At 39.8% G+C, this 13,273-nt stretch overlaps 1 protein-coding gene across 12 annotated transcripts in view; it reads right to left on the bottom strand.

Moving 5' to 3' along the window:
- LOC119651794 (protein lap4) overlaps positions 1-13,273 on the bottom strand; it is a 460,994-nt gene that overhangs the window by 316,376 nt on the left and 131,345 nt on the right. For all 12 annotated transcript variants that reach the window (XR_005249491.1, XM_038055565.1, XM_038055563.1 and 9 more), the window contains exon 3: positions 8,088-8,256. Coding sequence is in view for 11 of the 12 variants with exons in the window: in XM_038055565.1 (XP_037911493.1) it covers positions 8,088-8,256 (169 nt within the window). In the remaining variant the exon portion in view is untranslated. The remainder of the gene's footprint in view (positions 1-8,087; positions 8,257-13,273) is intronic.

The following is a 13,273-nucleotide window of genomic DNA, read 5'->3' as shown; positions in this document are numbered from 1 at the left end:
TGAGATAACTCCGATTATTCGATAGGCGAAGCCGAAACGTCAAAAGGGAGTGTTGAGCGGCCGCAAAAAGAAAATACCAAGAATTTAAATAAAGGCAAATTCGTAAAAACTCGCCGTTAAAGATAAAACCCAAACATTTGATTAGTCTCTGTGATCCTCAGATTATTCACATCCGCTCTAACAGAATAGTATGACTCAGAAAAGGGTCGTTCAACACAGATGACGTTAAACCAGGATGTGGACTCAATGAACATTAAAGAATCACATAGCTACCAGATCAAGAGCATATATAATATTTTGGTCTCGTAGATGTCAGCCAATATGAAAAGTAAGATTATTTCTACAAAGCAGCACCAAGAACGATATCTTAAAAAGTAGACTTTATCTTAGTATCTTTATCTTAAAAAGACAAAGTCAACTAACCTCTAAAAGCGATTGATGAGCGATTAACGAGATGGTAAAGGTGGTTAAACCAGATCTGAGCAAAAATCGTATAGATGCGGATAGATTTTAATTTTCAATTAATTCTTAAAACGTCCACAAAAAAAAAGTTTGTATTTGAGCAGCAAATCAATGTGACTGGATCCCAAAAATCCTAAAATTAGTCGTACTGCCCTAGATTTGAATCCCAGTCGTCATGAATGTTTGCATTCATCTTTGTGCTTGTCTCGCTGCTATCAACTTATTACTTAGCAGCATTAACATTGTTGATAACGACACTGATGACAATGATATCATTCAAAATAAAAAGCGACAATAACAACAAGAAGTCCTATGCAGAAAAGTGAACAGGAGACACTACTACTTTCGTCTTCCCACTTTCAGCTCCACTTGATGCGTTTGGGCTTCTTTCAAGTCAAGCTGATGCCGAGATATTTTACCCAATTCTTTTGAAAAATGGTTTTCCGTATCATTCAAATTGTTAGTATTTAATATATGAAGTGGTATAATCGCGTAAAATAAAAGTGGTGTATTTCTCTCTGAATTCGCGGGTTCAGAATATGGCCTGTCATCAAGAGAGAAGGTAACCTGTAGCACCGTCTAAGATAGAATGACCAAACATTAACAAACTTGCCAATAGGAAAAGGACTATCTATTTGTAGCCTAGAATGTGCGATATCTATACAGGAAGGGGCTGTAGAGGAACTTCTAGTATAGAAGTTTTGTGCTAGAAATTGACAACCTCGACAACAGGAAAAAATATGACAAAGAGTTTCCAGTGTTAACTGGTTAGACAGCTTAATCCCATCAACAAACCGTCAGTAAAAAATAAAATATTCATTATCGGCGGGTGTGCTGGTCCACCACTCCTCTTGCCAGGGTTTCCGATCCTCGTGGATGTTTCTGTTATGCTTTATGTAGATTTGCTGTTGTAGGCTTACCACTAGAATATTAAGTATGATTGATCAATAAATTGAAACTGGACCTGAACGGATGCCCTATACTCCACAAAAGAGTGAACAGGAAACATACAATGAGAGTGTGCGTTTCTTATAAAACAGAGGTCCTTTAATTTTGGCTTATTAACTGACAAACTCAAACAGAAGAGGGAGAAGACGACGTAAAGGATGAGTTCTATTGACTCCTTGACACAGCTAGCCTCTAAAAACATCAACACCTTTATTGAAGACTTCAATGCAGAAACTGGAAAACCACACACATACTGAGAAGTAATCGATGGGTGCAGGCTGCATAACGAATTAAATGACAATGGCCAAAGACTATCGACTTCGTCAACATCAAGAATCAAGAAACTCTAAGCAGAAATTGCTTCCCACATCCCCGAGACTAGATAATAACGTAGACGCCGCTCGATGGAAGAAAATTCAAAATAGTTGACGACGTCCTTATAGAAGAAAGAACCTTTCGCTGCGCCAATGTCATGCTGACCAATATATTGTAAGGGTAAAATATAAATATCTCATATCCAAAGGAGCAGCACTCTATAATTCGGCATAGGAAAATGGAATTATATGTAGTAAGGTACAAGCAGAATACGCCTCCATCCTAAAATAAAAGCGTGAAAGCAGACCTCAGGCTGACTCATATTTAAAATAAAATAGAAGATATCTCCAAAGAGGTGTTAGATAATCACAAAAAAAAAATCTACAAAATCTGGGGAAATCAAATCTCTCGAAATACTTCCGCAAAAGTATTATCTGCTCTATGAAATAAGGTTTTCTTTATACAAATCCCTAAAAAGGGGATTAACTATAATACATTGACAGGACTACGAAACGGTTAAACAGAAACAATTCACCAATCGTCATGCTTGGGTTGGTATAATCTCCCTCTTGAGCGACGTCGTCAAAACAGTGAAATCAAAGCCAAAATGCCAGTCGCACTTTACTAATAAAGTCAGCGTAATACAATTGACGTCTATATATATATAAATGGATAGGTACTGCCGAGTATTCACAGAGATCTTTCCCGCTTCTTCCTCCATTCCCTCCTTTATCCATGCAGGATTGGGATTCGAATTTAAACCCAACCGTTCTGACATGAAAATAGCCCCGCTTTGAGGTGCCACAACTTTCAAAAGGAGGGTAGACCGCTACAATTCTTCAAAGGGGTTAGAACGGTGGGGCCTTTTTCTTTCTTCTTCATATTTTCCTCATTCTATCTTCTTCAAGGGTAGAATTCAAATTTTACCATGATTGAAATTGAGGGGATGGTCCAACCGCAAAAATAGAGCGGTTGGGCTACCGAATAGTGGGCATTCTGTTCACAAATTAAATGGACGCCGTTGAGTTGCCTGGTGCTATCTCTTAATACTACCGTTTAAAAGAACGAAAGGGAAGGAAGAAATATTGGAATCAACCTGCCTGATCTCTCTCGGTGACATATCACGCGACAGAACGACCAAGCAAATGCATCCACTGTTGTTAAAGACATAATGATCGTGTTGTGTCATAAGGCTCGGCAAAATACTAAGCAGTTCACCACAGTCTATGCTACAGGACGGCCCTGGTCCTGTCGAGAAATAGGGAAGGGTTCTTGACGTATCGTCAGGACGCAAGTACATTAGTCCGAACTAATCAAATTTGTGCCTGCACGCTAAATATTGGCACCCTTACTGGAAAGACCGAGGAACTCGCACGAGCCCTTCGGAAAAGGCGCATTGATATCTGCGCTTTACAAGAAACTGATGGTCTAATGCCAAAAGCTGCGATACAGAACGCGAACGCTTTAAAAATGGCTATAAACTTCTCTAGGCATTGCCATCTTAGACGGTTTCCGTGATGCCATTGAGGAAGTCGATGACCGGCTAATGAAGCTCATCATTATATCATCTGATCGTGCTATTCACTTCTTCACCGCGTATGCATCACAGACAGATCAACCTGATGTCGAGAAAGTAATGATGTAATGATGAAGACATCATTCATCAAACGATTGTCTCATCTTCCTATATTTTATAGTAAAAATAGTAAAACGCAAATCGACTATATTCTCATAAGGCACCGACATTTTACTACCGTTACTGACTGCCAAGCCGTTTCCTATGAGACCATTGCACCACAACATCGACCATTGATTGATGTATTGCGAATCAAACCGGCGATAAAATAGCGTGAGGAACGCACTAGCGCCTATGGCGGCGCCTTGTAATTCGCGCTAAAGAGAATTCATTCGGCAAGATTGGTCTGAACATCGAAGTCGACGATAAGCGAAGCCGACCCCGTTTGTGAACGGAGCAAAGGTAAAAGAAAAAGAATAGATTGTGTGGCAGTGAAGTGGCCTAAGAACAGATTAAATACTGAATCCCGTCAGAGTGGTGCTTATCGGCAAATAATTATTGACGAAATGCTGGACTTAGCTTTGAAAACAGGCATCGGTAGAAGCATTCCAGAATCTGTAGCATCCCAGTCCAACGCAAGACAAACCGCCGTGTTTCCACGACCTTGGATCTGGCCTCCCTTGTTGTATCACCAAATCCCGTTGTTCCCGAAGTCGCAAACGACACTCTTTTCATCGAGGAGATCGTATTCGCGCACTCCACCGAAATTATCGCAACATCACTACTGAAAGTAATTTTTCCCTGTCGGTTAAGCACGATATGCAACACCACATCAACACTACCGGCTCCCCGATCCTCCCAAAGGTGCGTCCTCTATCAACCCAGAACCTAGCTGTTGCAAGAAAAAGAGTTTCACGATCTCATGAAACAGGGTATTTGCAGACTTTCCAATACCTGTTGGTCATCTCCACTGCATTTGGTCCTTTAGCCAAACGGCTAATGGAGACCTTGTGGAGGCCTATAATCTCCACACGGCCGTCTGAAAGCTCATACAATTCCCGACGGGTACCCTTTTCCACTCATCCATGATTCTGGGCATTCACTAATAAACTGCAGCCGACTTCACCTTCACGACACACGACGCTGGAAGTCAATGCCCCCAGGGAGCTTGAGACATGTTCGCAGGTCCTCATTAGGATGAACGCTCCTTCGAACCCGCTGCGCCCACCATACAAGGGTTACTTTAAAATTCTGGAGCGACGAAAGCACTTCTCCAAGCGCGACGTTCGGGGCGGGCCCAAATGCATACTGGTGCGAACGGCCGAAAGTTAAAGAAAATATTGAGGAATTGTACAATCAGTGAACAAAGGCCAAAGGGTTTCTCGAAAACTACTACTAGTATTTTTGTGGATAACTCTTATTCTTACTAATGGCTGAACACCGCCTCGGGAAGCTAACCATCAAGTCCTGACATCTCTTAAGGATTCTTGAATATTTACGATAAATTCAGCTAAGTTTTTGGACTTTTCGATTGCAAGCCTCCCTTCACATTATCCCACAAAATCTCAATGCGATTGAGGTCGGGTCTTTGCGCTAGGCAGCTTAAAACGTTGATTTTTGTTCTTCCAACCAACCCTTTACCAGTCGAGAAGTGTGTTTCCGGTCATTGTCGTAATGGAAAATATACTTAATCGGCATGAACTCAAATGCATAGGACTCCATTACATTTTCTAGGATGTTCTTATATTTAATCTGATCCATACGCTCTTGGGTACGAACAATAGGACCAATGCCACGCGAAGAAAATACTCCCCATGCCATGGCATTTCCTCCAACATGTTTGATTCCTTTGTGTACCTGGGATCAAATTCCTTCTTTATTGGGTCTAAGACATAGCGTCTACAATTGGATCCAAACATGTTAATCTGTGGTCCAGAGTATTCTTTTCCAGGACATTGGCCCCTGTAAGAACTCTTTCGCAAATTCGTTAAATAATCTTCTTTTGGGGATGTATGGTTTATGGTCAGGAGAGCGTGCACGCAATCCAACTTCCTGCAGGCATTTTTTTATAGTCCTCGCAGTAATATTATTGTCCAATTAGGGAGATACTGCTAGTAGAATATCCCTACTTGTTACAAAAGGAACAAAAGGATTGGATATACTCTGCCGACAAAGAAGTTTGTGTTTCTTCGTTGCAGATTTCCGTTTTCTATTCGGATTTTGAAACTTCCCGTCATAGAATACACTTGAATCACCCCGTCTTCTTCTTCTTCTTTTTCTTCTTCTTCTTCTTATGAAGTTCTGCCGCTTTGCTCATTGAAGAATTCACAATACCTTATCGCAATAAGCTTCCTGAATTCGGACTTACAACTGCGGTTTTTGCCGATTCTACTTCCAAAAATTAAAGAAACATAGATTGATGGTAGTGATACTAATGTAATTACAACAATCTGCGTTTTGGAGCAAATTTGAAGGATATACTTCATATTCTAGTCTGTTACTGCTCTATGACTCTAGGATAAACTTAAGAAGGGTTTCTAGTCACGCTCCCTAAAAACGTAGTAATAATATTGTTAACTCAATTCAAGTAGATATCGGTATGGAGAGTGTTTTAAAGCCTAAACACACCGCATAGAGGTAGCTTTGCGATTTTTTTTTCAAATTTTTCAATTGGGTGCTTTCTGAAAATGAGTCCGTGAAAGAAATTACCACTTTATAGTCCCCGCACACCCCGCCTTTTACAAATGTCAGGCTGTGGAAAGTACTAATCAAGAGCTTTCATTTGATTCCCCACACGACTCTATTTGGTGAAAAAAAAGTTTGCACCCCCTGTACTCAATGTCACTCATTGTACGAGTATGTATGGGCATTCCCATAATATTTCGCGTCAAGCGGTATGATTGTTTCTGAGAAAAGTGCGTGAGAGACAGGCAGATGAACAGACAGATATTGAATCGATTTTAATAAACTTTTACGCAAAACCTGCCGTTTCCCCTTTTTGATAGCTCTTAACTTGATATTTGCCCACTTTCGCTTCCTGCAGAAGAAACAATGATACCATGACACACAACCTGCGCTCAATTTTCCGTTCGCGTAAAAACAAAAAATTATGAGAATATATCAACAAGTTTGTGAAATTGATATATTCCCTTATAGTGTACAGAACCTATGTTTATACATAGGATATAAAATGATACCGATACACGAGACGAAACGATAAATGTTCGTTGTCCAACAAACACTATCAAAGAAAAAACGCAAACAAAGTGTCTCCATATATCATTAGCGCAGCAAGTATACTATATGCATACAATTTTAGAATCAATCGATATCGTTCCTAGGCTCATTTGTATTTCGCCAATTATTGTTAATAGTGACCTAGAAAGGATCTCCCTTTTCCCAATTTCTTTTCTGGCCATACACTGATTTATGGCACCACGAATAGCATGGATGATAGCATGGTCGACACTTGGACTATTCCTTTTGCTAAGGTGTCGTTAATTTCGGTTCTAGTCCTTTTTCGGTTGAGGAAATGGTTGGCACAGGTCTTAATTGATTTTCATTAGTAATAAAAATATATGTATATTCGGCGGCACGCGCGAAAGTAGCTAAATTAATTGAGGTCGGATGGATCTTTTGTAAAGTTAAAGCAACGTAAACTGTTGCTTTAGCTTTACACATGGTTGTCCGTTAGAGAAGAAAGTCAACATTAAACTGGAAGAACTGAAAATGTGATTTAGCAGAAAGCGATGAGATTATCGGAGTCGTAATTTGATTCGCAGAAAAGTGGTGACTAAAGTAGTTTCTTAACAGAACAAATTGAAGGAGGATTTCAGGATTCAATGCCTGATAGAAAACTTGCTACTGATAAAGGTATTGGTTTTTATTCAAATTTACTGATAGCAAAATCAGTACAATAACCTTCATGACAAGTATCTTCTCAACATCCAATAACTACCACACCATTAACAAACTAACTGAATTTGAATATAATTTAATACAACTCATCCAGCTCTTGACCAATAACCGACCATTCTGATTTGAATATGATTTTTAGGGTGCGCAACAAAATAGCAAAGCGAACAAAGCTCCGTATGTGGAATATACATATATTATGTATGTATGACTTCCAAACAACAATAACCATAAATATATTCTCATTTTCCAGAAGAAGAAAAGACAACAATAGAACCGCGAATAAAAAACCCATTCTCGAAAAGCCTTCAATAAGCGCATCTCCATTGTGTATTTATTTACTGCGATGTGAATGCTAATAGAAAAAGATCGTTTTTTTTTTCAATGAAAAACCAAAATTCACTGACCTGGGAAAAGATTTATCTAAAGTGGATTAGATACTGTTTTAGAATGGTCTTTTTAACACCACAACGAATGATGTGTTGTGTATTATTGTTGAGAATACGGAGAGAGGAAGTGACTATTACAACAGAAGTGAATTGGGAAACAAACGATTAATACGAGTATCTTAAAGCAATAATAGAGTGGAAAGAAATAGCTCCAGGAACTAAATGTGGGATAAGTCTATCTCAATGTTTTTTGGCAAAAGTCAACACATCAACAAGCCCCTGTGGCGGCTGGAATAAAATGCGAGCTTCATTAACACACATAAACTTTCTTACGATTATAGTTATTATGGTTTAATAATAGTTAGATTTTGGGGATCCTGGTCTTCTTTCTCGTTTCTTACATCAGTACCGTTGACTGAAACTTTTGTAGCAAATTTTCACACACAACATTAAATTCTGGCATTAGAATAATTATTTCGAAACAATAGAAAAACAAACAGTGAAAATTTCACAAAAGCAGACAATATATGAATAAAACTGACCTTCCGAAATCCGCGGGTAACGATGATAATGACATATCATTTAAGCCTAATACTGTTAGATTTTTCAATTGTGAAAAACCGGCCGGTAAGCGGGGAATTGGATTTGAACTAAAATCAGCTACTTGTAAGCTCTGTAAATGTTTAATGTCGTCCGGAATGTCTGCGATATCTGTAAGTAGAAAAAAAATAAAAGCATTGTTAAAGGAGATGCAAAACAATTTTAGTGAAAAGTAAATAATTCATCATAATTTTAATAATTCGTAAATATTTTGTAAGTTCCCTAGAATCGCAATATTACTAGCGAAAGCTAGTCTTAATTATTTGAAATAATTTAATCGCGAGATTACACTTAGAACTTATGACGCTTCAAATGGGGGGTATTTTGATAGCATCATTGTAAAGTTTGATTTACCATTAACCCTCTCCTTCCGCAGGGTTACTTTTTTTAATTAAATGGACTCCTCAAAATGGTTATAAAAAAATCACTCAAAGTATTGCCCTTTGCCAGCTACTGCCTTTTGCCATTTTCCTGGCCACAAGCAATAGAAACAGGCTTGATCCTTTGACGTTATCCTTGAATCGACCCAGTTTTTCGTTTGTTTATACGAATAGGACCGCTCTCTAAGATAGGCCATGAGCCATCGATCGAAACGGGTAGAAGAAATCCGAAGGAACAATATCTGCTGAATACAGTGGGTGGTGTAGGACTTTCAATGTTTTAAAATTTGTTTTGACTGGTCTCGCAATTTTGTCGTATCTTACATACTACTTGGTAATGTAATCGTTTTTCAATCAAGGCTTGTTTCAGCATTGTCAATACAATCGAAATGGGCACTTGCCTTTGCTGACGATGTTGATCCATAGCCCGGTTTCCCCACAATTTTTTCATTTCGGATTTTAATAATCCCTCCACGTTTCCTTACCAGTGACAATACAATCTAAACAAAACTTTTCTGGCTTTATCCTTTGAGCAGCAGTTCACACGTGAACAATCGTCTTTCTATGTCTCATGGCTTCATTTATACAGTGCCAAGTTTTCTTCTTCTATTTATTAACTCGCGATAACCAGCCTCGACACGTCTAAACTAATAAAGCGCTTTCACCGTAAACTTCGGAGAGTAAACGGCAACTTTCGATTGCATTTTTTTCATGACAAAATAGTTTAAGCAAATGTTCGACACTTTATATTAGGACAATTTCGATTAAGAAAAATACTTAGAAATTAAGGAAATATTTAGGTCTTGAAGAGTAGTTTTACACGTGACAGATGTCACTATCAAAAAATATGTCTAAAGATTAGAAATAAATTTTGATCGTTCTCAGCTTGACGTTTTCAGGCTCAACGTCAAGAATGTCGATCTTCGGCATAAAAAGTCAATCCTCCCTGGGAGGAATCATCTCTGCCTCTCTCCCAGTGAAGGGGCACATCAAATAGATCTCGGATAAGACCATGAAGGCGACCAGAATCATAATTTTGCCACCGATTCCCCCCTAGAAAATCTCTCCAGCTATTTAGAGGGATTGTTAGACCAATCCGTGACTATGGCTCATCTTCAGTATTCGCTCCCAAACACCTTGAAAAGAAAATCGAATCTCTTATGACGACTTCATTGAGGCGTTGTCCAATGCATGTCATATTTGCACTAGCGGGCGAACCTCCTCCCTCTTACAGAAAATCTTTATTAGAAATTCTCAGTGCTAAAATGTTCAACCCTCCTTTTATGCCCTCATCAGTGACAATTACATCACCTCAAACACACTAACGACTGTTTTTAACAAATTTTATTCTATCCTTAAAAACTAATATGGAGACGTAACCCCCGTCCCATCAACCACTTCTTCATCTTAAACCCCTATGGGAATGAGGACTGGTGAAATCAAAGCTCAAAAATGGGTAGCTCTTGGCTTTACGATCCTGGCTACTGATGCCTCGGTTGACGCCGTAAATGCAGGGGGTGTGCGATTTCCTTAAAAGGTACAACAATTCTGCTCTATGCTCAAACTTTTCCTTTTGTAAAGCCCTCCTGACTAGGCGCGGCTCCGTCGCGAGTCTGTTACAGCTGCCGTGTGGCCGAGACAAATGATCACCTTATCTTTCAATGCAAAAAGTTCTCTCCGCATAGAACCAACCTCGGTTGGATTAAGCTTAACAACTCGTTATCTTTTATATCTGGTGGTTTGGGTGCTATCTCCATTTTTTTACTAATGTAATTACACTCCAGAGTCGCACACATCGTGTCTTTGTTGTATCCTTCTCTTCTTTTTTTGCGACTGTAGAATAAGGCGATCAAAACAATCTCCATTCTTCTCTGTCCCGCATCTTCTAAGATAAACATTTCTACAAAGCACACCATAAAATTATAGAAAAATGTTGGAATCATAGGCATTCGCCTGCCATTCTGTTCCTGTCGGGAGTCATTGTAAGCCGAATCGATGCGAGAGAACATTGCATCGTTAGCTTGCCGGAACCACGCGGAATATTAAAAAAATCAAAATAATAGCAAATAATGATTGTGGAGATATGGTAGGTAGGAAAAACATGTCAGGAAATCTGCTTATACATCTTTGTCAAGTTGTGTCACAAGCAAACCTTTGCAAACTATACACGGACTTTCCACAGGATCCCCAAGAAATTGTGAAAGAAAGTCAAGGCCTAATAAACAACTACCTTGCTAAAATATTGGTATCACCTAAACTTAACGAAAACGAAACTGCCAGCTCTTGCGAATAAAGACGCCTTTTCTCATTGCCTAATCTGATAAGAAAGCAAACTTGTCCTTTCTGATTCTATCTAACCGTCAACTAGAAAAGCGCTATCGGAAAATACAGACAAACATTATCCTTATTTTTGTTGAGTGCACTGTGAATCATCATAAAGTATTCTCTCGCACGCCCTACGTGCCACTGACCTGTTTAATTGTCTCGAAATATACTTCTACGGCATTTCAAAAACTCATTTAGAGGGCAGGTTGAGGCTATCAACCTTCACGGATACAATTCAATTCGAAATAAATCCAACACCAATGCTACCTTGTTAGGCAGCAAAAACTATGAGGAGGAGTCATCATGGAGGACCTGGCAACCTGCTCCGCTGTTGCGGCAACAGTGTAAAGCAGTATTTTTCTTGAGTTTTCGAGAAAAAATCAACGCCTTTATTGTCCGAAGAACGGAACAACTGAAAATCTGAAGGGACAAAATCAGAGATATACGGGACTTAGACCGACTGCCGCTAACATTACTCCGCATATTAACCAGGAATAGATGCTTCTCCTTCAGTGCAGTTTCAAAGTGCTCTAGCGGAGCGAGTGTTCTTCTTGCAAACGGGTTATGCACCGTTTAACACTTTTAGAAAAAAAAACCACGTCCTCAGCGACTAAATGGGAAACAAAACATTGCGGGGTTTTCTTTGTCTATTCAGGTACGGAACGCATGCGGTATTCTTTGTTCCTAAGGGTTAATTCATGGGGAATCCAGACAACAAATTTGGCAACATAAACCAGGGATCAGATCCGTTTTTCTGTGGTGGGATGGTATACATTGAACCTTTCTCCGTCAATATCACTAACAATTCGTCGCTTTGAAAATCAGAAAAGGCTTCTACACATTCGCAATAAGTGGCGAATTTTGATAGTTTCCGTTTATATCCAATGTAGATAGCTAATTGGCAATAATTTCGAAGTCCTGAAACATCTCCTGTAGGGTACCTCATTTCGGTTGTGACTTTAGTTCATCTTTTCAGGTGATGGGGGCAGTTAATCAGAGTGAGAAAACCTTCCTTAAATAAATCAATGGCCTTTATAGAGATGGACATTCGCGTTGATGGAGCCCCATAACCTCAAAAATATCATTCCCAATCAACAGTTTGATTTCCTATTCAAACAAAGAACCTAGCACTCGACTTAAGGTTAACAATAAACGGTAGTAATGCGCATAGATTTAGAAAAGTACATCGACTTCGTATGGGTAAATACCACATGAATGCAACTAAAGGACGCTTCACCGGACCGAATGACATCAATGATCTTTAATCGACCCTTCTTTTTTCAAGGAGAGAAAGAGCTAATATGTATTAGACACCTGTCTATTCACTTATTATCGAAGTCATGATGCCTCGAAGTATACCATACCGTAGGCATCGCTGTCTGATTCACAGCCGATCAAGTCGATTTTCTCAACTAAGAGACTTCGAACACATGTAGAGAGTCCTGATTAAGGGATCTATGCCAATGACAAAAGTTCTATATGGCACAGCTTCTCGGAAGATCTCTAAGGCAGCTGCTACATTCAACGATGGAGTGTAGATACGGCTGACGCGGAAATTGGGTGAGACGCGAAAGGTAGCTTTATTGTATGTGTAAGGTAACCCTTCTGTGGAATCGGAAACGGTTTCATGGCTATGAATCTAAGAAACGAAGAGAAACGGTTGAGGGAACTATATTGGGGGGGGGGGGGGGGGGGGGCCTACCAGGGATGAAGCAGTCCAGGGTGCTTATTGGGGGATACGAACCCATGCGTACAAGGGATTGCTTAAACCTCACCAAAAAGAACCTCCGAATCATAGTGGGAATTCTCACTGGTCATTATCGGCTGAACTATCACCTAGGGAAGCTAGGGATATCTACGGACACTGCCTGCAGGTTATGTGAGGAGGAGGACGAAACCTCTATGCACGTCCTGGGACAGTGTCCGGCACTTGTGCAAAGTAGGTCGATACATCTAGGAGACCACTTAATACCAGATGCAAAGCTGAAACTTCTGGAAGTGGGGAACATACCAAAGTTCCTAACGGTTGCAGACCTGCTTGAGATACTATGATCAACAGGTACACTATAACCAGTAAAAGGGGCACAATAGTTCTTCAAGGACGCGGTGCGACTTTCCCTTAACAGAATAATAATAATGTGTAAGGTAGCTGCCGGTTGTCTTATCCCTGAGCAGCTTCGATTGAATATTCCCAAGCCATAGTTTAATCTATTTCCCTCTGATTCAGATGGGATTGTCAGGCTGTCTCTGCAACTAGTTCCCTGTAGCTGCTGCATTTTCTAATTACGTAGACATTCCTCCATGTGATGATGTGTCCTTCCTCTATGACATGGTAAATCGCTCGACTTAACACTCATCGGATCATAAAGCGTGCTCCTTGCCCTCCAAAGCTCAGTGACAACGTTCCCTCTCAATATGGAATT

This window comes from Hermetia illucens, chromosome 3, assembly GCF_905115235.1.
Source record: "Hermetia illucens chromosome 3, iHerIll2.2.curated.20191125, whole genome shotgun sequence".
NCBI classification, from domain to species: Eukaryota; Metazoa; Arthropoda; class Insecta; order Diptera; family Stratiomyidae; genus Hermetia; species Hermetia illucens.
This window is presented reverse-complemented; position numbering and strand designations above follow the sequence as displayed.